Raw genomic sequence first — 27,369 nt, forward strand, 5'->3', positions numbered from 1 at the left:
TTAGGGCCACCTTTTTGTCCATGGCTAAGCTGTAACGAGGTTTATTGGTTTTGAGCCATATTTGGAATTGGAATAGGTATACATTTGAAGATCCTCTGGGAAAAACAGCCTCACTCATGGACACCTCCCCTCACTTATTATAATGTCCCATTATAATAAACATTAGAGTGCCAGACACTCTTCTATACACTCTGTAGTAACTGACTTGCTGAATCCTCACCACATTCAAGTGGGTTCTATTATCCTTATTCTTAGATGAGGAAACTGGGGCACAGAGAGGTTCAGCCACTCAAAGTTATGTGGCCTGCAGGAGTTGGAGCAGGGCTTGTACCTGCCATGCTGAGCTTCAGAGAACTCCCTTCCTGGACCAGATGGTGTTAGAGCATCTCCCTGCACAGCCCCCCGCAGGCCACCCCAAGGGGCCACTCTGGCAGCAGCCTGGAGGCATCCTGTCCTCAGGTGGGGAAACAAGTTCTTACACAACTCCTATTCTCCACCTAGCACTAAGCCAAGGCCCCTAGAGTTCAGCCTCTGCACCAGGGCCAAGCCATGTCCTCTGTATGGAACGCCCAGTCCAAAATCCCTCCTTTTGGAGGTGCCTTCATATTGTACCTCTTCCAAGATGCCTTCTGCAATCACCCCAAAAGCATCATAGCCATCATCCTCTATCTTTATCTTGTCACTATCTGCCAACAGATTATATACTGAGTGAGCAAGAGGAAAGGGGCTAAATAATATCAGAAGCAAAACTCAATCCCTTTCCTCCCCTTAGACTTAATATAACTGACTAGCCATCTATCCTTGCAATGGTCAAACAACGCTATTTCACTCATCAACAACTAAGTGCAGAGGGTGCAGTGTCCTGGCAAAGAAAGTCTAGCACATGCAGGAGCTCTGTAACAGGAGAAGGCAGAGCCAGCGAGGAGTCTGCTTCTGGTAACTCAGGCCAGGCACACAAGAAGGGTTTATGTAACTGAGAAGGATGTCTTTGCACTCCACCCCTATTCCATGTTCCCTACTGGCCTGTATCACTTTTTTTGGAGAGGATCTGGGTCAGGTCTGCAAACACTAACTGGTCCAACACTAAAAGTAGTTTTGTGCTCTCAGGAAGATTTGTGTGCTTGATGAGACCAGCTTAGTAGTAAACACTGCCCACTCCTCATTCTGATGATAGGTGACACTTTGAAAGAACTACTTCAAAAACCCTCAATTAATTATCACAAACTAGAGGCCTGATACATGAAATTCATGCAAGAGTAGGCCTTCCTTCCCCTGGCTGCCGGCACCAGCTTCCCTCCAGCACCAGCTTCCCTCTGGCACCCGGGAGCCGCCAGCAGGCACCCGGGACCCAAGTTGACTTCCCTTGGGCCACCTGCAGGCACCCAGGACCCGGGTTGGCTTCCCTCTGGCCCTGGCTTCATCAGGAAAAATGTCCGGAATGACGTCCGGTCTAATTAGCATGTTACCCTTTTATTATTATAGATGTTCTTGCCTTAGAAAACACCATCAGACAGGAGGAAACAGAGACACAGCAAATAAATTCAGATGTTTTATTCAGTAAAGCACATATGCACACATTTCAAACATGGAAAATTAATCTGGGAGTGAATGCCATAACATCAGCTACTGATCATCATGCAGCAAGAGAAGTGAAATGGATCCGCTGGCCCTTGTGACCCCACAGTGCCTGCAGGAAGGTTGAAAACCAGGATGCTGAATCCCTACAGACTGCCAAAGAAAACGCAACAGAAATGGCAGGTTCCTAATGATGAGAAAACTTACAAATAGAATCAAAACTGATTCAAGTCATACAGTGAAAGGACAAAAGGAAAAAGAAAAGAGATCAATATGATCTGAAACAACCACTTTAATAGTAAGTTGCTGACCTTTCATTGGACCTCCAGTCCAAGATGCCTGAGGACGAGCCATGCTCCTGGGTGAGGTCACCCTGATGGCAAACGGGCCCTGCCTGGGACACCTGTAACCTGGAGCCCCCAGCAAGACCCTGCAGAGGCCTTGTCTGCAAGTGCCCCACAGCAACAGTCCCCGGACTTCCTACATCCAGCGGAAGCCTCTTCAGTTACGAGGCCTCTTCACCCAGCAGGTACACAGCCTCCTTCCTCCACCCCAGCCTTTCTTTATATAATTGACTGGCTCTGGGTTTCCACAAGATCTTTGAGATTTGCCTTCTAGGGTAAATGCCGGATTTTAAAGTGTGTGTCCTAGCCTCACGACAAATCATACTGTCCAGGTATTTTTGGCACTTCCTTTCCTCACACTTAACAACGTTTTTCCTCCCCTGGCTACAGATTCCAGCCATTCCCTGTAATTAAAATAAGGGTAATTAATATTAGCAACAAGTTGGATTGAATAAACCAGTGAAAGTGACTTTTTCCACCTGTCTGTCTCCTTTTATATTACTCTGCCAGCTATAAATCTATCCCTAGAACTCCATTCATTGGGATTTTATTAATTCAGTAGCAGCTTAACCTAAAATCTGTTGGTCTTAAAGATAGTGATGTTTCTAAAGGCCAAGCCCAAAGGCTTTCACAATCTTATTTCTTAAGATCCTCAAAGTCTCCAAACACAAAACTAAACTAACAAGTTAGCCATGCATCATGGAAGCAACTCATGTCATACAAATAACTGGATAGGCAAGTCTGATTATTGTGCTCAAAATGTACTAAAAGGAAAAAATATATATTAACATGTTTTAATAATTATTTTAACAATCTGTAGTAAAAGCCCACAATTGTTTTCCATTCAAGCATGCCTGGTTTAAAATGTTCCAGGCCAATCTATATTCCAGACTGCAGGGCTGATTCTAACTCAAAACAGACTATGCAGGCCTGGAATTAAGGGAAGAAGTACTGACAGTCATGCCCAAGGTTTTACTGGCCCTTTTGCTACAGCACTGCTTGCAAGAACACAGAAGTCATTAATGACAGTGAGGCAAAGAGCTATCAAGAAAAACAGAATACAAGTAACAAAAGAGGACTAGAAAAGATAACACGTAATTTTTTTTAATGAAGATGGATTAGAAGGAAAAAGGGATAAAGGAACCAGATCATCAAAATGTTATAGCAAAGAAAAATGCTTTGGGTTTTCCTGATAAATGGCAAATCAGAATTGCTTTCATTCCAATTTCACAGGCATGATCTTTATAGTGTTAGTGATCTACTAGTTGCCATTTTCCTTCTGAAGATATGTTAACTGCATAGAAATAAATATTAAAAAAAAGAAAAACCACTCCCTTTTCAAAGAAAACAAGAAATCCTTTCATTACTATTAGACCAAATCATCATTCTCTTTCCATAGTATCATCTGCATTCCAGAAAATAGAACAGCTAATTTTTACTCTACTCTAGAGACATTTACTTAATTTTTAAGCCCTTTTTTTAAAAAATCCTCACCCAAGGATATTTTTTGCCATTGATTTCCAAAGAAAGTGGGAGAGAGTAGAAGAAAGGGGGAGGGAGGGAGAGAGGGAAACAAAGATGTGACAGAGGCAAATCGTTTGGTTGCCTCCTGCACATGCCCTGACCAGGGCCAGGGATCAGACCTGCAATCCAGGTATGTGCCCTTAACTGGAAATTGAAGCTGCAACCCTTCTGTGGGTGGACTGATGCGCTAACCACTGAGAAACCGGCCAGGGCTTTTTAAGTCCTTTTGAGTGAGGAAGCTGCTTTAACTTTTATAATGGAGGGAAGGGACAACAGAGGAGAAAAAGACAGTAGAACTTTCTGTGCCAACTAAACTCCACAAGACCAGGTTCCTCACAACTCCTGTGGGAAATGAAACTTAGATCTTTACCATGTAGGTGACTTTTAAATATTAAACATTTTACTCAAGATTTTGAAAGAAACAAGCCTGTCTTACCTAGAGTAGTATTTAAATGTGACTTTTTTTTCCAAAAGAAAAAAGAAAATTTAGAAAGATGTGTGTTTCCTTGCAAGCAAAACAGAGAAAAGGGTATTATTGTTGGTACTATGAGTATTAAGCCACAGACACATAAAATCCACAAAATGGATTGGTGGCTTGGGAAATGCAATATCATGTCAAAGGTGCAGACTGTTTCAAATCAAAGCAAACTTCAACCCATCCAGCAATGAACTGCCCCTGAGATCCTGGTAAAGACAGCATGGCCTGCTCTGAGGCAGGGAGACCACTGCTGGCGCTACGTGGATCATCCCACCAAGTCCACAGGGGAGGCTGTGGGGTTCGGACTGCACCTAGTGTAAAGCACGTGCATCATTGGACCAATTTCTGAATAGGTTTTTATAAATATATACAAATCAGTTACAGGCACTTGAAATGTCTTTGGCTGGAATAACCCAACATTGCAAAAGAATGGTATTCACAGAGTGTCCAGGCCCAGGCTGGCATCAGCAGGCAATGCTTACGGTTTGCTCAGTCTCTCAGAAAACAGGCAGTTGTGGAATTAGGCATCAGCCAAAGCAACCTAGAAGAGAGCAAGATAAGCAACCCAGTCACACAACAGAGCCTCGGGAGCCGGGTCCCCACCCAAGACCAGGGAGCCACACCGTATGCATCTGTCCAGGAGGGGAACTATTAAAGCCCTAAAGTAGTGGTTCTCAACCTTCTGACCCTTTAAATACAGTTCCTCATGTTGTGACCCAACCATAAAATTATTTTCGTTGCTACTTCATAACTGTAATGTTGCTACTGTTATGAATCGTAATGTAAATATCTGATATGCAGGATGGTCTTAAGGCAACCCCTGTGAAAGGGTCGTTCAATTGCCAAAGGGGTCGCGACCCACAGGTTGAGAACCGCTGGCTTAAGGGGGGAAGGGGGGATATCATCTAGGTGGGAATGAATAGAAATTTAAGTTTCCTGCCAGAAGCAGCTGATCTCGTGGAACCACTGTGCTGAGCCCAAGAGTTAACTATTTCCAAACCTTGATGAGCACTCTGTGAGATGATTTCCCAAGCTGATGAAGTGGAGGGGGCAGCCCTCCAGGGGCAGCTGCTCTCCAGTGGGGATTTGAGAGCAATTCGCAAAGTCAGTACTTATTACAGCTAAGGTTTGGGTTGAAAACCCAATACCATAATTTAGACTGAGGGTAGAATACTTCTGAGAAAAAGACAGGAACTAATTTCTCTGGAGGAAAACTCACAATCAGTGCAATAAGGACTGAGACATTCTGTCCACAGACACCTCTAGCCAAATGCTGGGCCAGACCCCATCCGATGCTCACCTTCTCAGGACAAAATTCAGGACTGCTCTGACGCAATTTGCTAGGTCTGCCCTTGATAACCGCATAGCAAAACATTGTTATCACCATGACGAAGAGGAAGTAACTGGTGTGCATGAGATGCAAATTTATTAATGAACGGTCATCCTAGAGGGAATAAACCAGAAACATCAGCACTGAGTTACTGAAAGTTTTATGCTGGGTTTCTGGAGATACGGTTCATCACCTCCAGATATGCTTTAACTTTAATTCTTAAACTGGAACAGAAATTTCTCCTTCTAAACTATTAGAGCCGGCTCTCATTCAGTGAAGACGTGATGTTCTTGAGACCACCTCCCCGCCCTTCCTAAAGCAGTCCTCTGCCCTGGCTTCTGCACGCCACACTGCCTGTGCACCCTCTCCCTCCCCCCACTTGGTCTCCTCCCGAGAAGGCTCCCGCACCTGTAATCCCCACTCTTGCTTATGTCCTCTTCCTCTGACTACCCTCAGGGTGCATGGCTGACACCCCACGCCTGTGTTCCTAACCCCTCATAACTACCCGACCAGGAAGGCCTCTGCATCACCTCACCCCAGAGGCAGCTTCTCTCCTTCCTTCCGCCTTTTCCCCACTTTTACAAGTCCTGCCTGAAAACATCTTTTGACCTCCCACATGCAATCACCCTGCCAGCTGCTGCGAGATCCTGGCCATGCTTCCATTCCTTTTCCTTCCCAAATCTCTAGGCCCCACAACGTCCACACTAATCAGGTGGGCAGACCAGTCTTGCTAACACACTGTTTTACAAATCCCCCTACAGCCCAACACAGGTGGGGATTGCCTCCTCTGAGGGAAAAGTCTAAATACCTCAAGAGAGGCACAAAGGACTTTCTGGAACCTGACCTCCACTGCTCACTCCTGCAGGCTCCTGGCCTACCAACTTCTACAACTTGATAACAGGGCCAGGCAAAAAGGCAAGAAATCTAACATATACTGACAGAAAGAGGGCATTTATTAAAAAAATCAGTATAGTCTGTAAAAGTGGGCTCAAGTGTAAGCCAGAAGCTAAACTAGCATGTTACCCACTAGTCTAGATTACAGTGTTTTCCTCCCCTTTTCTCCTCCTTAAGTAACATCCTATTCAGCACTCACTATCTATCCAAAGATTTACTTTACCCTTATGAATTCCGAACCACTCACTGCTCATACTAACACTAACTAAATATTCTCCTGAGTGGCTGTGTGCATAAGACTACAAGCATTTCTTGTAACCCCCATGGGTTAGGCACACAACAGCTGCTCAATAAGTAACTGCTGCTGAGCAAAGCAGAAAACAAAGAACAGAAACAGTTTTCTTAACCAAAAAGGTGGCATGTTTTTCCAAGTGTTCACCACTCCACCTCGCCTTTTATTAACTTAGCTAGGAATCTGAAGTGGCAGGGACTAAGCTAACCCAAGCATGTAAACACCACCTACTCTAACAGTTCCTGGACGCACATGCATACACACGTGATTTTTCTCACTTACATCTGGAACAATAACTGTTAGCTTGGGATTTAAAGTGTGATAGACTTTTCCAATGGCCCCCTTATAACACCAGAAAGGATTGTAATCTTGAGCATATTTTGTGTTGGCATCTCTAGCAGTCATGAAGATCTTGTACCAGAGCGTGGCATTGCTGTATGTGTCCGGAACACAGTGCGGTGGCTGTCTGCAGGGGAAGACGGGGAAAGACGTGCTCAGTGGCCTGAGACATTTACTGTGTCTTCCCCACAGCCCCTAGCCCAACACTGACCACAGCCAAACATGTGGAAGGAAGAAACAGAAGACATAAATGTTTCTTTCAGGTAAATACCATGTTTTTAGTTCAGGGACCTTTTATTATTTACTTAATAAGCATATAAGAAACAGGCATTTGGCATTTGAGAGTTTAGGTGTTAGATTTTTGCCTTCAGATTTCAACTCATAGTCCTCTCGCATATGATGTGGCCAAAGAAGAACCTGCTCCTTTTAAGCCCATTTTCCCACACTGTCTCAATTCTCAATTACAACAGGAAGTTTGACATACAAACTTCTTCATCAGATTTACAACCAAGAGCAAATAATGTTTAACTTATCTGATCTTGTCCTCCAAACCCCAAATGTCTAAAATAGACAAATACCTAATTATTCTTATTGAAAAAGGATTCACCATACGATTTTTTCAATAGGCTACATCTTGCATATTTCATGTATTTATAGATCATTATCTCCTTTGCAGAAAAAGGGAGGCAAAAAAATGTGAAGGCAAAACAATAATACTGACAGTTTTGCAGTTGCTCAAAATATAGGAAGCAAAAATTCCAGAAATAGTTAACTGTTTCATAGAAAATAAGATTTTATTTATGCTCTCAATTTTAAAAATAACTCTTTCTGGATAATGGACATGAACAAAACCTTTATCTTCTGGGAGCCTTAACTCTGAATCATTCTAGTCATGGGATCCATTCTTCCTTATCTTTTCTGTGACATGCTTCTACCAACAGGAGAGGCAGCCTAAGAACAAGTACAACGACCAACCTTGCTGAGGAACTAACTGTCTGCTATTTACACGAGAACTTCTACCTCAGAATTCCAAACTAAACTTAAAGAACTCCTTAGGTCCAGGTAAAGGGATGCAGTGTGAGCCCCCCTAGAACTTGCTGCCAAAGCACCCCAGTCACATTCATGGTCAGTGGAGCTTCTCATACACCTGTGGGCTCAGAAAACCACTTACACTGTGACGGGGAACACACCAGGGTTGGCTGTGAGCGTCATGCAGGCTGTGAACACCACCTGCTCACAGTGACTGTGAAGGGCACAGTCATCCGAGCTCCAAGCTGCTGGCAGGGTAAAGGTAATGTTTATCTCTTCGTGAGCTTCCCTGCCTATGGAAGAGAAATCAGGGTGGATTTATTTTTCTTTTGATAAAGAAAGGCAAGAATCCATATTTATTATTCTCTGGGATTTGAATGAATCCTGACATCAAATCCACCCAGGAATCACCTTTCAACCCACCAAAGCAGGACTCCTGCCTCTGTGGGATTTCAGGAACAATACCAGTTCTGAGTTGGACTCTGAGGCCTGCTCACCTGGCAGAGCTACCAAAAGGCAAGCAGAGAGGGGCCATTTTCAGCCAGGCGTGGGGGTGCTAAGCAAGAGCCCAGGCAGTGCCCCAGCTGCAAAACTGGGGGCTGGTGGGTTATTATCATCACTGCGTTAGCATTTGCATAGCACCTTTCCATTTTCAAACTGCTTTTATATTTATTACTTCACTTAAAATGTACCACTACCCCATGACATGAGCAGAGAAGTGTTACTGCTCCACTTTTACATATGAGCAAAGTGAGGATCGGAGCATCTAACAGACTTAAGTAAGGTCATGAACCAGTAAGTGATGAAGATTAAATGAAAAGCAAGGTATTCAACACCACAGCAGAAGAGAAGGGCTACTTGTAACATAGAAAGCCCAGGAGCTGCCCTTACCTTATTTCCACAGGAGCCGCTCTCACCTATAGCAACCAACAGGAGGCTGGCAGGTACTCCCAAGTCTTTCAGGACTTGAAAAGGCTCTTGGTAACCCAAGATTATTCTTCCAAGACCCGGGCCTCCAGCATGCAGCCTTTCCTGATTAGTCCCTCTTGCACTACTCTCTCACCTTGTCCTGAATCACTTACAGTTGATTATGGGTTTAGTTCTGGTGAAAGGGTAGTGCTCAATGTTTATAGGTGTTTCTTTTTATTATTATTTAACAAGCACTTACAGTCAAACCTCAGTTCTCCAATGTCTCCCATCTCAAACAATTCGGTTCTTGACCAAGTTGTTCATGGAAAAATGTCTCAGTTGTTGAACCAAACTTTGATTTTTAACCTGACAACCCTTTCATGCTGTCACCTCAGCATGACAGAAAGTGTCTCTCAGGCAACAAAGAAAGGAGAGAATGCTTTTGTTGCTGGAGAAATTTATGGTTAGCACAATTTTAAAACATAAAGAGGCCATCAAGAGTGTTAATGTTGCTAAGGGTGTGAAAGAAACAATGATCACAGGCACTTGAAGAGGTAGAAGAATTGTTGTTGATTTGGGTAAATGAATAAGCCAGTGACAGCATTTCAGAGGCAGCCATATATAAAAAAGTGAAGATGCCACATGCTTCTTGAAAGATATCCCTAGAACATGTGCTAAAAGTGATCCGTCTAAGGCTAGTAAGGGGTGGCTCCATATATTTAAGAAAAGAAGTGTTTGTTTATTGATTATACAGTACATTAAACATGTACTGTATAAAAGAAAGGTTAAAACAGGGAATCAATCTGTGGGTTGGGAACAGATTAATTCAATTTACATTATTTCTAATGGGAAAAATGATTCCGTTTTCAAACAAACAGCTTCTCCGACAGCCTTCCAGAATGAATTAAGTTCAAGAACCAAGGTTCCACTGTATATATAGCATTTGCTTTGTGCACTTGATAAATATTAACTCGTGTTATCCTTGTCTCTTTGGCATAATTCCAAAATGCCAAAGGGAAGAGACCAGATCTTAGGCTTATGCTAGTTCATTCCATAAGCTGAGCTAACGGTGGATGTTCAAGTTTGTAAACTAACAGCAATATTTATAGTATGTATTGCCATCTCCAACACGATAGCATTGTGTTTGTAAACCAAAAATAGACCTTATAGTTTCTTCCCAGTTTCTCATTTTCATAGGCTTTTTATTGAGAGCCTACTGTGTGCCAAGCACTTTATTAAGGGTAGACACATGCAAAAATCAAAAACAGTCTGAGTAAAACCATCTACTGCTAATACTCTGTCCTCTGACAGTTGTTGCTTGAGAAAGTCTGAAAGGAAACTGGTGAACACACACATACCTGAAAGTCCAATCTGATGCCCTAAGATGGTCGAGTACAGATGGGTGACATTGCGAGAGTACCCTCCAAAGGGTTTGAGCGGGTCCAGGGTGAGGGTGATTGCAACAGAGATGTTCACCGGGCCTGAATCCTCCAGTGCCTGTGGGGACTGGGTGGACACTCTGGCCTGCCCGCTGGTCATTGTGCTTTCCGGAGTTGTGGTGTCATTTGTGAGATGCTTTAATGTTTCATTCTCTGATACACACAAGTCCAAATCATTAAACCGCAACAGAAAAATATTCCAATCCTTCCGAAAATGAAACAGAGAGAAAAAAGTGTGAGCAGTCTGAAAGTGCTGCCATGACCCTCGAGGTCGCATCACACAGTGGGGACACCAGGTTCAGAGTCAATCTTTTACAATAACAGAGACAATAAAGCCATCAGCCTCTTGCACTGCCACAATAGTGTGGTTTTCCAAACCACTCTCATATTCATAACCGAAAACATGAATTCTTCATTGGCATGAGATATTAAATAAGCTGTGGGATTAAATAAACTTATTCAAGAAAATATGTAAGAAAACAAAACAGTATGTTATACTTACAGAAAATTATTCAGCCTCAGAAATAAACATGAAAAGAAAGCTTGAACAAAAGTAGTAAAACATTAAAAGCATTAATCTAAACTCATTTAGCAGTTGCAATTAGTTTTTGTGTGTGTGTGTTTTGGGTTTTTTTTAAATAAGGCTTCCTCAAAAGGTCAATTTTAGATTCAGCTGGTTTGGCTCAGTGGACAGAGCCTTGGCCCACAGACTGAAGGGTCTCGGGTTTGATTCTAGTCAAGGGCATTTACCTCAGTTGCAGGCCTGAGGCAACCAATCTATGTTTCTCTCTGTCTTTCCCCTACATTCTCTCTAAAAATCAATGGAAAAATAAAAATTATTTTTTTTAAAAAAAAAAGGTCAATTCTATACACCCTGCCTTCTCTCTCGAGAATGTGAAACCAAGTAAATACCAACACATGGGATTTTTCCCCCCTTGTCACAGACTTGGGATGTTACCTTAGAACAGAAACAATTTCCAAAGGGAGAAAAAAAGAAAAAGATGTTTTCAGGCTTCTCTTAATATCTACACCCTGTATTAATGGTTTAAATCATAAGCAGTTTTAAAAACACAGACAGCTTATTATGTCATGGTCAAACTGATATCAACATAGTAAAGTACCCATCAGGATTTATTTTAATTTTAGCAGAAATAGTAATAACAAACCTAACCTAGGTTGTGACATTCTCCCAGGCAACATTCGTCTACAAAAAGTTGCCAAATGTGAAGACAAACCAAGTGACACTTCCAATTACACTTATACTAGCATTAATTAAATGCCATTTGAGCAATCCCCAAGCAGTCAAGCGAGTCTACCTCTATAGCATCAGTAAATCAGTATATGGCATTCAGTAAGATTACAACTGGAGGTATCAAATTACATTTTCCCTAACACAGTGGTCAGCAAACTCATTAGTCAACAGAGCCAAATATCAACAGTACAACAATTGAAATTTCTTTTGAGAGCCAAATTTTTTAAATTAAACTATATAGGTAAGTACATTGTTATTAACTTAATTAGGGTACTCCTAAGCTGGCCTTTGCTAAAAACGTACTCATTTTATAATAATAAAGCCACCAACACAAAATAATTACAATTCTTAAATTGATGACAAAAATACCTGTAGGATTTGCAGCTGGTTAGAAAAATACAGGTAACTTTATGCTTCGAGTAGGTACTTTGGTCACCCGCGCACGATTTGCGGACACGACTAGCACTAACCACTGCACATGAAACCGCTGACTGGCTCACTCAACTTCTGCATGAATCGCACTGCGTATCCCGCGGCCTGCCTGCGCCCACGTCTCCCGTCACCCGACCAACCCGACACCCCCCACTTCTTTTAACGCCACTTCTTCAAAATAGACTCGCCCAGGCCGAAAACCGACTTCTGCGCATGGGCCATGAAGTTTCAATCGTACTCTACGTGCGTGCCCACACGTGGTACTTTGTGGAAGAGTCACACTCAAGGGGCCAAAGAGCCGCATGTGGCTCGCGAGCCGCAGTTTGCCGACCACTGCCCTAACACCTGCAAACATTCTAGTGTCATCCCTTCATACTCCAGACACAAGGAAACCAAAGTCCAGTGCAAATTACGACTCTCTAATTCCACAGTTGAAGGCAGAATCAGAGTTAAGTTTCCTAACTCACAGACCCAAACTTTTCCCATATACCTAGGATCCTCACTTGAAAATAAAATCACTAAATTAATCATAGCCAAAGTTCTGCAGCATCTGGCAATGCTTTCCTGTAGAGCTCCATTCCATTTTAAAGTCTGCCAAAGCCAATGTCAGGCCCCACTTTGATTTAAGGGCTAATTTTCCAGGCAACATCTTAACCACTGGCCTTGGCTGAGTGTTTAACATAGACTCCAGCTCTGAGGGGAAGCAATCCCAGTATACCGCAGAGCTGGGATTATGACTAGAATGTTCATTTCAGCCCGGTTGGTGTGGCTCAGTGGTTGAGCGTCGACTTATGAACCAGGAGGTCACAGTTTGATTCCTGGTCAGGGCACGTGCCTGGGTTGTGAGCTCGATCCCCAGTGTGGGGCATGCAGGAGGCAGCCAATCAATGATTCTCTCTCGTCACTGATGTTTCTTTCTCTCTCTCCCTCTCCCTCACCCTTCCTCTCTGAAATCAATAAAAATATAGATATATGTTTTAAAAAAGAATGTTCATTTCATAGGTAATGTGGGTATACCCTGTTTGCACAACCTTTAAAAATTCAGGCAGGGTCAGAGAAGAGGGAACATTAGCTAGGCAGTATGTCTCTTGTAAGAAACTCTTTGAAAGGAATTCATGGTGGAAATAGTTTAAATGTGTTACTTTAACTGTGTTAGGGAGCTCACATGTGAAGGTGGTCCCTCCACCTGAAAGGAATTAATCACTATGATCTAGAATGCCGCAAAGCACAAGACAAAATAATGACCCTGTACACTAAGTAGAACTCTCCTCTCCTTCACAAGGCACACCCAGTACAGCAACAACGCAATTCCAGTCTCTACTCCCATGCCACTCCCAACAACAAACATACACAAGAAAAGTGTAAGAGGAGGCACTCAGGGAATCTACTAAGAGAAGAACAAATCTGTCCTAAAAGAAAACTTAACCACCAATAAATTCACCATATCATTAATTGAGCATAATTTCTAACATGTAAAACAAATTTATTGATAGGTAATATTGTCATTCACCTCTATTAAACAAGAATTATTAACTTTTTGGTTTTTGACATGCAAAAATACACATCATTGTAAATCTGTGTTATGAGTGTTCACACCATTATGTGCTTAGATTAAGGATTAAAAGGCACTGTCCTAATAATTTTTTTAAATTGACCAAAATGTATAATCTAGAAGGCAAGATTGTAGGCAACAGAAGCTCTCCTTGACAAAAAAAAAAAAAAAAGACAAACATATTTGGAAATAAGATCCCACTTTCTAATTTCTTGAAGATCCCTTCTTATCTATATAGTTAATAAAACTCCATGCTGATGATGATGTGGGCTTTAAAAAAACAAATGTTTACAGGTGTTAAAAACTGCAATAAGCTAATTTCATAGAAATATAAACGAAGTTATTCTCTAGCTTCGTTACACAAACATTTTGCAAATATACTTTCCAAAATACCTGATTCATTGCTGAAGTAGTCTAAGTGAAACTGGTAGCCTCATCTGAATCAATAACTATCTGAAAGGGAGATAAAGACAAAAAATTCTTTATACTGACCTTTCTCACTGGGATAAAAAGTCATAACCAAAGAAAAGGATGTGAAGAGCCCAAAGGGGTTATTCCCCTGGATAAGGTCCAGCCAGCCTGAAAGAACTTAGAATGTACCATACCTGCATATGTAATACTTTCAACAACAAAGATTTTTTTTAAAAAAAGAATATGCTATACCTCTGCCATTCCCGGTGACTTAATCTCCTTGATTTTGAAGAAATAGCCCAAGGTCAGGAAAGCTATTGCCATGGCGCTCACACTGATCATAAAGACCACCAGGGGAGGCCGACTGCTGATGTACAGCTTCAGGTTCTCCAGGGGGTTGATGTTGAACATTATTCTGATTGTCCACCTGAAAGGAATTAATCAGAAGATACTGACTTGCCAAAAGAAAACACACGATTTTCACTTTTTCCTTTCACGGTGTTCGGCGGCGGGGGTTGGGGGTCACTGGTTACTGAACTTGAGAAATATTTGATCCGAAATTTTCAAAACACCAGCAAGAAAAAACACATTAACTGTCATTTCCAAATGGTAACCTCTTGAAAGATAGATATTCCCTTTCAGTTTAATCTTCTAATTATTCTATAAAGAATATTTGTTACTTCCATGTTACTTAAGGAAATATTTAAGTAGGTTAGTAATATGACACTAATACATGCCAACACATTACAAAACTAAATTGAGGATGCTCTCATTTCCTACCACCGAAAGCTGAATACCATCTACTCAACACTGTACTGTTTACTGCTATACTCTTGTCCATTCCAGCACCAGGCATAGAGAGGCACTCAATAAATACCAAATTTCACCCTTATTTTAAATTGCATCTACTTGAAACCAAACTTTAACCCCCACCCCCAATATATGAAGCTTTTATTCCATCTGTAAAATACTGCAAATAAGTGTGACAATTCATTCAGTACCTTGCTGTTTCTATAGCTGGACAACTTACATATTCATCAGCCTGTTGAACTGTTCCTTTTTCAGAAACACAGATACCATCCAAAAATTTTCTGATATCCGTGTTAACTGTTGTGACCTGCTGATTCAAAGCAGCTGATTTTGATACAAGTTCAATGTCATTTCCTTCAAGAATTAACTCATCTTTCCGGGCTTGAGATACTGAACAAGCAATGCCTTACCTCATCCAAATTCTGCAGATGTATTTTTTCGCCCCCAAAATTTCTGATTTCAACAAAAGAATCATTCTCCTGAATAATGACACTGATGGGAAAGTGAGCATACACCGACCTTATCTTGTAACGGAAGCCCAGTGGAACACCCTTGATCATGTTCTGTACATCACTGCAGACTGTGCAAACTGTGGCCAGTTCCTTTCTATTTCCTCACCATTTGTCAACCTAGAGCAGTGGTTCTCAACCTTGGCTGCACATTAGAATCACCTGGGAATCTTTTTAAAATCCTGATTTCTGGGCCTCATCCTCCGGAAATTCTGTTTCTTTGTTATGGGGTGGGGCCACAACATTAGTAACAAAGAAACAGAATTTCCGAAAGATGAGGCCCAGAAATCAGGATTTTAAAAAAGATTCCCAGGTGATTCTAATGTGCAGCCAAGGTTGAGAACCACTGACCTAGAGCCTCTTCTTTTTCTTTCCCAGGAGACAGAGTTCTACATTGATGTGATTGAAGTCCCTCTGAAGGGTGCCTATGGGGCCTTCAGAGTGATATCCACATATTCTGGGATGTTAACAGTTGATTGCTGAGAATGGTCTTCATCCTCACAGTATATAAGAGCAAACCAAGCTTCTTTATCAACCATTTAGATGTCTTTCTAGGTGAACTGCCTGAATCTTTACTATAAGACGTCTGTTGATTTCTTGTTAATGTTTAGGAGTTCCTTTTATATTCTGGAAACTGAGCCTTTACCAACTTTTATGTTATACTACTCATCTGTGGATTTTCTTTAATATGGTTCATGGTATGTTTTGCCATATGAAAGGGTCTTGATTTTTTTAAAACAGTTTATAAGATCTAATTCACCTACCATACAATTCACACATTTAAAGTACACAATTTAATTAACAGAATTGGGCAAACCATCACTATAATAAACTTTTGCACATTTTCATCATTTCATAAAAAAACCCATACCTTGTAGCAAATAACCCCTTATTTCTCCTAGCTCTCAAGCAACCACTAATGTACTTTCTGTCTCTATAGATTCGCCTATTCTGAACATTTCAGGTAAATGTGATCTTTTGTGGCTAACCTCTTTCACTTAGCATTATATTTTCAAGATTCATCCATGTAGCACATATCAGTATTTCATTCTTATCTATTGCCAAAACTATTCCATTGTATGAAATATTTTATTTATTCATAAACATTTGTTTATCCGTATCAAAATTTGGGGGATACAGCAAAAGTAGTAATAAGAGGGAAGCTTTAAAGCATTACAGGCCTATCTCAAGAAATAAAAAGCACAAATAAATAACCTAGCATTTCACCTTAAAGAACTAGAAAAAGAAGACAAATGAAGCACAATGTCAGTAAAAAAAGGAAAAAAAATTACAGCAGAATTAAACTACGTAGAGAACAAGACAGTAGAAAAATTAATGCAACAAAGAGCTAGTTCTTTAAGAGGATTAATAAAATTGACAAACCTCTGACTAGGCTCACTAAAGAAAAAAAAGACACAAAATCAGAAATGAAAGAGAAGTTACAACAGACACCACAGAAATAAAAAGGACTACACAAGATACTATGAAGGCCATGCACCACCAAATTTGATAACCTAGAAGAAATGGACAAGTTCTTTGAAATATATAACCTTTCTAGAATGAACCATGAAGAACTGGAAAATCTAAATAGACCAATTGACAGTAAAGGAATTGAAACATTCATTAAAGAATGTCAAAAAGTAAAAGTCCAGGACCATGTGGCTCCCACCAAAATGTAATACCTATCCTTCCCAAGCTCTTTCAAATAATTGAAGAAGAGCAATACTTTCTAACCCATTTTATGAGGCCAATATTACCAATAGCAAAACCTGGCAAGGATCACACACACGCACACGCGCACGCACACGCGCGCACGCACACACACACACTACAGACCCATATCTCTGATGAATGTAGATGCAAAGTTCTAACAAAACACTATCAAACAGAACACAACAATACATTAAAAAGATAATACATCATGATCAACCACATTAACAAAATAAAGGATAAAAATCACATGATCATATCAATAGATGCAGAAAAAGCATCTGACAAGATATAACATCCACTTATAGGTAAAAAACTCAATAAACTGGTATAGAAGGAAGGTACTTGACCATAATAAAAGCCATATATGATAAATCCTCAGCTAATATCATATTCAATGGCCAAAAAAAAAAAAACTGAAAGCTTTTCCTCTAAGATCAGGAACAAAACAAGGATGCATCCTCTCATCATTGTTATTCAACATATAGTACTGGAAGTCCTAGACAAAGCAATCAAGCAAGAGAAACAAATTTTAAAAAATACATCTAAATGAAGAAGTAAAATTGTCACTTTTTGCAGATGACATGATTCCCTAAATAGAAAACCCTAAAGACTCCACCAAAAAAAAAACTATTAGAAACAATAAACAAATACAATAAACTTGCAAGATACAAAATCAATGTACAAAAATCCATTGTTTTACTATAAACTAGACCCGTGGTTGGCAAACTGCGGCTCACGAGCCACATGCTGCTCTTTGGCCCCTTAAGTGTGGCTCTTCCCAAGCCTTAGGAGTACCCTAATTAAGTTAATAACAATGTACCTACCGATATAATTTAAGTTTAAAAAATTTGACTCTCAAAAGAAATTTCAATCGTCGTACTGTTGATATTTGGCTCTGTTAACTAATGAGTTTGCCGGCCACTGGACTAGACTAACAATAAAATTTCAGAAATATAAATGAAAAAAATTATATTTGCAATTCCAACAACAACAAAAAAGAATAAAATACCTAGGAATAAACAAAGGATGTGAAGGGCCAATACACTGAAAAGTACAAAACACTGTTGAGAGAAACAGCTGAGAGAAACACTGTTGCAAATTCTAGACCAGAGAATAAATAAAATCTACTTTCTTGTGCAAGGAAAAAAAAAGAAAGAAACACTGTTGAAGAAGACAAACAGAAATGGAAAGATACTGTGTTCAGTGATTGGATGAATCCACATAATGAAAATGGCCATATTACCAAGAGCAATCTACAGATTTAATGCAATCCCCATAAAATCCCAATGGCATTTTCAAAGATATACAACAAAAAATCATCAAATTTGTACAGAACCACAAAAGACCCTGACTAGCCAAAGCAATCCTGAGAAAAAAAACAAAGCCAAAGGCATCACAATTTTTGATTTCACGTTATACTACAAAGCTACAATAATGAAAACAGTATGGTATTAGCAGAAAAACACACAGACTGATGGAACAGAACTGAGAGAACCCAGAAATAAACTCACATGTATATAGACAACTAATTTTTCAAAAAGGAACCTAAAACATACAATGAAGAAAGCTGCTTCAATAAATGGTATTGGGAAAATTGCAAAGCCATGTGCAAAAAAATGAAATTAGACTACTATTTGACACCATATACAAAAATTAACTCAAAATGGATCAAAGACCTAAATATAAGACCTGAAACAATAACATTCATATAAAAAAATCACTAAACTTATGAGTCTTTATCTCAGAGGATTTTATGAATTTGACACCAAAGGCAAGGGAAGTAAAAGCAAAAATAAATGACTGGAACTATAACAAACTAAAAAGCTTCTACACAACAAAATAAACTATCAACAAAACAAAAAGGAAACTAACTGAACAGGAGAAGGTATTTGCAAACATTACTTCTAATAAGCACCTAATATCCAAAATCTATATAAATAAAAGGCTAAGCAACCAGCTGACCGTCTGACCAGCCGGTAGGTATGATGCACACTGACCACCAGGTGGCAGACACTCAACACAAGAGCTGCCGAGCTGCAGTGACTTGGCAGTGGTGGTTCTCGGGTGACGCACCCCGGAACTAGAGAGAAGAGAGCCCAATTCCGGGGTGCATCACCCGAGAACCGCCCTCTCGCAATCCAAGACCCCTCGGGGGATGTCGGATAGCCGGTTTCGGCCTGATCCCCACAGGCCAAACCAAGGGACTCATCTGCTGGAGGGACCCCCACTCACTCCACAGATGCCCTTAGAGCCACGGCGCTGTCCCAGGTGCAGCCGGCCAGGAGGGACCGCAGGAGGTTGGCTCCAGGGCATGTCCAACCCATCTCACCTAGTCCCACCCTGCCAGCCACCTTCTAATTAATTTTCTTTCAATGTGCACAGATCCGTGCACTGGGGCACTAGTATATAAATAATATCCATAAAGAACGCATACAACTAAACAATAAAACAAACAATCTAATTTAAAAGTGGGCAGAGGCTTTTCTGTGCCAATAGGGCTCTTGCAAACATGGTGAACATTCCTAAAACCCACTAGACCAGCCGTGGGCAAACTACGGCCCGCGGGCGGGATCCGGCCCGTCTGAAATGAATAAAACTAAAAAAAAAAAAAAGGCCGTACCCTTTTATGTAATGATGTTTACTTTGAATTTATATTAGTTCACACAAACACTCCATCCATGCTTTTGTTCCGGCCCTCCGGTCCAGTTTAAGAACCCATTGTGGCCCTCGAGTCAAAAAGTTTGCCCACCCCTGCACTAGACTTTCTATAAGAGGTATGGCAAGCATCAACTGACAAAGTAACACAATACAAGAAGGGCAAGGATTCTCTCTCTGTATGCTCAGAGAAAACAGAGTTATGACAGGAAACAGAGTGGCTCTGGTGGGCAGACAAAGCCAATTTTCAGCAAAAAGGATAAAACTGCAGAGGGTTGAATACATTAAGCCCAACTGCAGATTTAAGAGAATGCTGGCTATTAGGAGATGCAAACATTTTGAACTGGGAGGAGATAGGAAGAGAAAGGGTCAAGTGGTCTAGTTCTAAGCTTCATATTTTGTTTTATTATGTGACAACAAAATCTATGTGCACTTAAAAAAAGGGGGACAGAGGACCTAGAACACATACAACAGATATATGAAAGGTTACTCAACTTCACTTGCTATAAGGGAAATGCAAATTTAAAAAATGAGATATCACCTCACAACTGTTAGAATGCCTACTATCAATAAGACAATAACAAGTGTTGGAAAGGCTATGGGGAAAAAAGAAACCCTCTTATATTGTTGTTCCTAAAAAATTAGGCCTAGAATTACCATATCCCCCAACAATCCCTCTTCTGGGTATCTACCTGAAAATTTTAAAAACACTTATTTGTAAAGATATATGTACCCCTATGTTCACTGTAGCATTATTCGTGGTAGCTAAGACATGAAGCAACCTAAGTGTTCTTTGATGGATAATAGCATAAAAAAGTGATACATATATACATAATGGAATACTACTCAGCCATTAGAAAGGATGAAATAATGTCATTTTGTGACAATATGGCTGGGACTTGAGAGTATCATGCTAAGCAAAGTAAGGCAGAAAAGGACAAGAACCATATAATTTCATTTATATGTGGGATATAAAACAGAAAGCAACAAATTCTTAGCCACAGACAACAAACAGTATGGTGGTTACCAGAGGAGAAGAGTGTGGGAAGATTGAAGAGGGTAAAAGGGGTTAAATATACGGTGATGGAAGGAGACTAGGCTTGAAGTGGTGACCACACAATGCAATATAAAGATGATGTGTTACAGAATTGTACACTTGAAACTTACATAATGTTAACCAATGCATCCCAATAAATTTTTTAAAAGAAAAAAAATTATAACTACATGTGATGATGGATGTTAATTAGATACCCTGTGATGATCATTCTGCAATATATACAAATATCAAATCATTATTTGTACACATGAAATTAGTATGTCAATTATAGCTCAATTAAAAGATATTTAAGAAAACAAATCATAAAAAAAGAAAACAAATCATGAGCAATGACAAGATTAAGTGAACACTAAAAGTTCATTATGAAATCATAACAAACTCAATTTAAAGGCTGAGAGCTGTTTCAAAAAACAGGACCTCTAACCAAATAGCAAAGTTCAACTGGCAAATGACAGCACTTTGTACACTAACATCACCAAAGGTTGTCATGTAGCCCCAGGACTACACTTAGGTATGTAATTATACTAGGTGTACCGATTTGCCAGGAGCCGGTCCATCCTTGCTGTTTCAAGGGACCTGGCATATATGGCATACTGTTCTTAATATGTTTGCTCACCTTCTTGGCACTATGTGTGTTAACCAAGGTCACCTCTCTGAGAAAGGTTGTTTCCCCAGGTAGGGATTTTCCCCTGAAGTTAGGGAGGGAATAAAACCCCTTAACTAAGTGCCAGGCGGGTAATTAATCACTTTAACTACGAACAATCATGCTTAAGCTACATAATCTTTACTCCCTGGAATGGAGATAAGAAACGCCCTAACCTTTGGAATAGAGATTGATAGGATTGGAATCAACTGGTATAAGTACAGATGTAACAAGACAACAGGACACAGAACCTAGACACAGAACCTAGAGACAGAAGAACTTCGCTGGAGAGAACATGGCAAAAGATCCTGGACAGAAACTGGAGACAGAAACCTAGAGACAGAACCTGGCTACAGAACCTGGATAGAACATGGCAAGAGAACCTGGCTGGAGATCCTAACCAGAACTTCGCTGGAAATCCTGAACAGAACTTGGCTGGAGATCCTGGCTAGAGATCCTGGCTAGGCTGCTGATCAACTGAATGCTGTCTCCGTGTCATTCCTTCTTCGCCGACTCCATCCACACCTTTGGGGACCCCTGGACCTGCTGGGGTTGGACCCCAGCACCGATTAATAATTTGGACTTTTTTTAATAGATGGAGTTACACATATGTTGATATATACGCGATTTGATATGTATGCTATTTTGTTGTATTAACAAGCATCAAAAATTTATATGTCAAATTTGTTGGTGTTAACATCATAGAAATTTTTACACTTAAAAATGTCAAATTTCATGCCAAAAAAAGAGCATTTGCAGGAAGTTTTAATTCATTACTTTATTCTGAAGAAAAGTGCTGCCGAAAGTTATCGGATACTTTGGGAAGCTTATGATGAACATGCTCCATCTCAAGATACTTGTGAACACTGGCTTAAATGCTTTAAAAGTGATGATTTCGATGTGAAAGACAAAGAACATCCAGGTCAACCGAAAAAGTTTGAAGACCAACAATTACAAGCATTATTGGATGAAGATGCGTGTCAAACTCAAAAACAACTTGCAGAAAGATTAAATGTTGCTCAGAAAATAATTTCCAATCATTTACAAGCAATGAGAAAGATTTGAAAGGAAGGAAAATGGGTGCCACATCAACTGAATGAAAGACAAATGGAAAACCGGAAAGTCATCAGTAAAATGTTGCTTCAACAGCACGAAAGTCTTTTTTCCATCGAATTGTGACTGGCGATGAAAAGTGGATTTATTTTTGAGAACCCCAAACGCACAGAATCATGGGTTGATCCAGGTCAACCAACAACATCGACTGCAAGGCCAAATTGCTTTGGAAAGAAAACATACTCTGCGTTTGGTGGGATCAGGAAGGTGTGGTGTATTATGAGCTTCTAAAACCAGGTGAAACCGTTAATACTGATCGCTACCAACAACAAATAATCAATTTGAACCATGCTTTGATCGTGAAACAACCAGAATGTTCTAGAAGACATGGCAAAGTAATTTTGCTTCATGATGACACACCATCGCACACTTCAAAACCAGTTAAAGACACGTTAAAAGATCTTGCTTGGGACGTCTTAACCCACCCGCCGTATTCACCAGACCTTGCTCCTTCAGATGACCACTTGTTCCGATCAATGGCACATGCACTTTCTGAGCAGCACTTCAAAACGTGCGAAGAAGTGGAACATTGGGTCTCTGAATGGTTTGCCTCAAAACAGGAAAAGTTCGATTGGGACGGTATCCACAAATTACCTGAAAGATGGGGGAAATGTGTAGCTAGTGATGGACATTACTTTGAATAAAGCACTTTTGATGTTTCTCTTGAAATTATCGTGTTTTCTTTGATTACAAAATCTGACATTATTAACCGGTACACCTAGTACACAGTGAATGAGCTACACACTTCTTGTCAAATTTATTCAATATGTATCTGGGAAAGAACATTTAAGAATTTCTATGCTTATCAAAATAAATCCTAAGTGGAAATTCAATTTGCTAAAAACTTTATCTTTCCTCCATTTTCTTTCCTTTTTTTCATTTTAATTGGAACATCATAGTAAAAAAAAAAAAAGAAAGAAATTAAAAATGTAAAAGCCCTCTTACATGGCAATGGAATTCTGTGGCATGCTAACCTTGACAAAAACATCCCAAAGATCTAGCATCCCTAGATTGCCATGCTGTCAGGAGATAAAGAAGTGGATTAGGAGTAAACAGTCAAAAAGAAGCATTAAAAAGTTAAGATGGTGCAGTGTTGAGCTTGTTTAAAGAAAGGCTAAGGATGTGGTGTATATACACACAATTCAGCCATAAAAAGGAATGAAATCTTGTCATTTGCAACAACAAAAATGGCCCTTGATGGGATTATTCCAATTGAAAAACAGTCAGACAATGACAAATACCATATCTAATTTACATGTGGAATCTAAAAACTAAAACAAAACTCCCCCAAAGCAAAACAAGCTCTTAGATACAGAGAATATATTGGTGGTAGCCAGAGGTGGGGGGCAGGGGTGCCAAAATGGGTGAAAGAAATCAAAAGGTACCAACTTCCAGTTATAAGTCATAGGGATGTAATGTACAGCATGGTGAATATAGTTAATAATACGATATTGCATATTTGAAAGTTGCTAGGGGAGTTTGCCTTACAAGAAAAAATTCTGTAACTATGTATGGTGACAGATGTTTAATTGTGGTGATCACTGTGCAATACATACAATATTGGACCATTATGATGTACACCTGAAACTAATATAATGTTGTATGTCAATTACATCTCAAGAAAACAAAAGGCTAAGGTGGAAGCCAGTGAGGTCCTGAGACTAGTCATGATGTTCCAGAGCAATTGCAAGGCATCCTGTTTCAATGGCTTCAAAGGTTTCTTCAACAATGTTGGTAAGAGAAACAAATAGCAACTGTGAATTAGATGTCATTAAAAACACTCAGAAAATGGCTAAGGAGCTTGTCATATTGCCCTTGGCTGCAGCCACAGTGGCAGAGCTGTGCTCCTTAAAACTAAACACTGGCACTGAAATACCTCACAGACAGCAAATTTAATTTTCTGATTGTTAATACCAAACAGCAATTACAATCAACATCTTTTTTATTGTCCTTAAAATAAGTTAGGCAGTGATTTATGTAACTGGCTGGCTAAAAGAACAAGAGAAACTCATCAAATGAAAACAATTCCTCAGAACCCAGAAATCTACCAAAAGCCAGACTGTGTAGTGTAGCCTATGCTTCTTTATCTTAGAAAAGCATTTAACCCTTAAATGGTTGCCTCTGTCAGTATTTCTAGACACCTACAGCCCGGCTAACTAATCTGGGTGCTGTTGCACCGACTAGCCCTACCTTTTCCATTTTCCAGCTAATTCTGAATGACCCAGATCCGCTGATCCTTCAAGGCCCACCTCAAAAGTCACTTCCTTTATGAGGCCTTTTCGGGATCATAACCATAACAAAACCCCTAACAGGTGGGAACTCCATGTGCACTTAATTCCTGCCACATTCTACAGCCTAGTTCTTTCTCTAAGTTCTTTGCCGGCAGAAGCTATACTTGCACTTAGCTCTGTTGTTTTCTCTGCCCTGCAGCTGCAGGTAGAGCCCACACAGAGAAGGTGTGCTCAGTGGGCAGCTGGCGATCTCAGCACCCAGAAGTGGGCGGCAGCCAATGCCAGTCCACCGCAATTAGGCCGCAGAAATTCTTCCTAAACCTTCACTAAAAAACCAACACACTGCCTCCTCACTCCTAGACGGTAAATAAGCTCGGAGTCATGGAGTATAATATATATCTTGGTTGCACAACAGGTCTATTTCCTTTCAAAGCCCGGAGACGGGATGAGGAAGCAGGAAGCTGCCCTTATCCTTCAAGCACTGAGGGAGCATTCATCTACAGATGGGACACAAATGCGCAGACCCCAAGCTGACCCAAAAAAGTGCTACAGGGACCACTGACTGACCAAATACTCACCACCAGCCTTGCAGTGTTCCCTCCCACTACCTCCCACGGCGGCTCACCGAGGAGCCGGGAGAGCAGCAGTTCAGGAAGAGCCACAGTCCTCCCGGCCAAAGCAGGCTGCAAAGAAGCCCATCCTTCCTCACTCAGTGGGGGCTGCGATCTGCTCGTGGGGAGCTCAACTACAGACATCTGGTTCTCCAGCAAAAGCCTCCTCACCAGCTGTCCACCGGTTACGGTTATCCCCACGATCCGAAACAGCACAGCAGGCCTCGCTTCGTCCCTGATGGTGCCTGCCCAGGGAACTGGGCCTAAATGCCTCTAGACTACCTGGAGGCCATTCCGTAATTTACTTGATGAAAATGTAAGTGAAGATAATAATCCACCCGTCTCTGAACAGTGACCAGGCTTGACACATAAAATGCCACGATTTCATTTGAAGTTTCTGCGTGTCCCTGGGTCTCTACCCGCCCCCCCTCCCGTCTGGGATATCTATGATGTGCAAACGTAGAATAACGGAAACACGACCCCAAGTCAGAAAACGGCAAACTACCAAAATGCTCCCGAGGCCAAATCCAAACCACCCCAGCCGCAGCTCCGAACGTGGGAAGTCCAGGCACCTCGAGGGCAGGGAGCGAACTGTGCTCGCGGGATGCGGTGACCAGGCCGAGGCCACCGGCGCCGGCTAATGCGGGACGACCCCCGCCGGCACCCGGGGCGGGGGCTGCACCCCGACAGGCGAGGAACAAACCCGACCCGCAGCGCCGCCCCGACCAGCGCGGCCTCTCGCGGCCCCGCGGTCAGCCCCGCCGAACCCAGACCCGGGCCGCGCGCCCCGGCTCACCTCGCGCCGGCGGAGAGCGGCGCGCCCCGGGCCCAGCCCGGCCAGCTGCTCGGCGGACGCCCGTGGCCGCTCCGACCTCACTCGCGGCGGCGAGCGGCGGGCCTGGGGCCGCTGGGCACCATCTTCCCCGCCGCTCCGGGACCAGTGTCCGGCTCCGCGGGGCCCACGCGAGGACCAGAGGCCGGGCCGGCGCACGCAACCGCCTCACGGGTTAGTCGGGGTCCGGCAGCCGTGCTTTCCGGGTAGAAAAAAAAAAAATGCCACCGCCAACGATGCCGTGACCTCTGACCCCTGGCGTCCGACGGCAGCGCGACCGGGACAAGATTCCTCCGTTGCGGGCAGCGGAGACCGCGCCTCCTGATTGGATCATGTGAGGGGCTGGAGCGTGAATGCGTGGGCTATGCGCATGCACGCGTGGAGTGTGTGACGTATGTTTGTGTGTCTGTGTTACTGTGCTATTGTGCGTGTGTGGCGCACGGACGTGGCTCTTTTTATGGGTCTGTGCACGTGTTTAGTGTGTTGCGCGCGATGGGTGGGAGTATAGGGCTGTGTGTGTCTGTGCTCGTGTAGGAATCACTGCTGATGAAAGTATAATTGGGTGCTGTCACTTTGTAGAATAATTTGAAGTGGAAGATATACATCCTCCCTGAAGAATATATTACCCTGGAGAAGCACTTGTACGTCTGAACAAGTAGACCTAATGTTTATAGCACCATTTATTTATAATCACGAAGAATTAATTGAGGGGGCACATGCCCATACAGTAAATGTAAAAATAGATTTTGGTATATTCATATGTAATCGAATACAAAGAGCAGTGAAAATTATTGAAAACAGCTGACACAACAGTGGGGCTCAACCTCAGGATGTAATATGCTAGGAAAGCAAATCACAAAAAGATATATTGCAGCATAATCCCATCACACAAAATTCCAAAACATGCTAATCTCATACTCTTGGAGATACATACATAAGTGATAGGGCTCTGACAAAAAAAAAAAAAGCATGAGAAAAAAGAGGCACAAAGTTCCTGTCACAGCTTAGGGTTAATATGCATTTAAAGGAAGAACATTTGGTCCTGGCAAGTAGCTCAGTTGGTTGGAGCATTGTCCTGATGGAACCGGACAGGGCACATTCAAGAGTCAACCAATGAATGTGTAAATGAGTGGAACAACAAATTGATCTTTTTCTCTCTCTCTCTCTAATCAATAAATAAAAAATGTAAAAGAACGAAAGAAAGAACATTCAACAAACCACCTACCCCAGCCCCCACTTGATTGGTTGATCTAAACACATAAACTGGGCTTTCAGAATGAGGCCCTACTATTGACAAAGTGATAAGAGAAATATTCCACTTCAAACAGTGGTCCCGTCCACCCACCCCTCTTACTTTTCAAACCAGGAGAAAATGATCAGACACCTCCCGCATCC

At 41.5% G+C, this 27,369-nt stretch overlaps 1 protein-coding gene and 1 pseudogene across 2 annotated transcripts; both read right to left on the minus strand.

Moving 5' to 3' along the window:
• Positions 1–1,536: 1,536 nt before the first annotated feature.
• Positions 1,537–27,369, minus strand: TMEM248 (transmembrane protein 248). The gene is made up of 7 exons (XM_081089821.1): positions 25,939–27,369; positions 14,053–14,227; positions 10,073–10,358; positions 7,948–8,098; positions 6,720–6,903; positions 5,222–5,365; positions 1,537–4,462 (listed from the first exon to the last, which is right to left on the minus strand). The coding sequence occupies exons 2-7, from the start codon at positions 14,209–14,211 to the stop codon at positions 4,442–4,444; spliced, it is 945 nt and encodes a 314-aa protein (XP_080945947.1). The 5' UTR covers positions 14,212–14,227; positions 25,939–27,369; the 3' UTR covers positions 1,537–4,441.
• On the minus strand, positions 14,795–15,615 carry LOC308518543 (large ribosomal subunit protein uL6-like; annotated as a pseudogene). Its single transcript has 2 exons — positions 15,470–15,615; positions 14,795–15,239 (listed from the first exon to the last, which is right to left on the minus strand). The product of its transcript is annotated as a large ribosomal subunit protein uL6-like (transcript).

The sequence above is a fragment of the Myotis nattereri genome (genome assembly GCF_964212035.1).
Source record: "Myotis nattereri genome assembly, chromosome: 4".
Classification (NCBI taxonomy): Eukaryota; Metazoa; Chordata; class Mammalia; order Chiroptera; family Vespertilionidae; genus Myotis; species Myotis nattereri.

Bases quoted from the DNA above. Each gene is read 5' to 3' on its own strand.
- TMEM248 (XM_081089821.1), bottom strand. From the start codon at position 14,211: ATGTTCAACATCAACCCCCTGGAGAACCTGAAGCTGTACATCAGCAGT. The intron at 10,359-14,052 runs GTATAGCATATT...CATTTTCGGAAG, and splicing joins AGTCACCGGGAATGGCAGAG to GATTGGAATATTTTTCTGTT. The intron at 6,904-7,947 runs GTAAGTGGTTTT...CTTCCCCTGCAG, and splicing joins GGTGTGTTCCCCGTCACAGT to ACAGCCACCGCACTGTGTTC.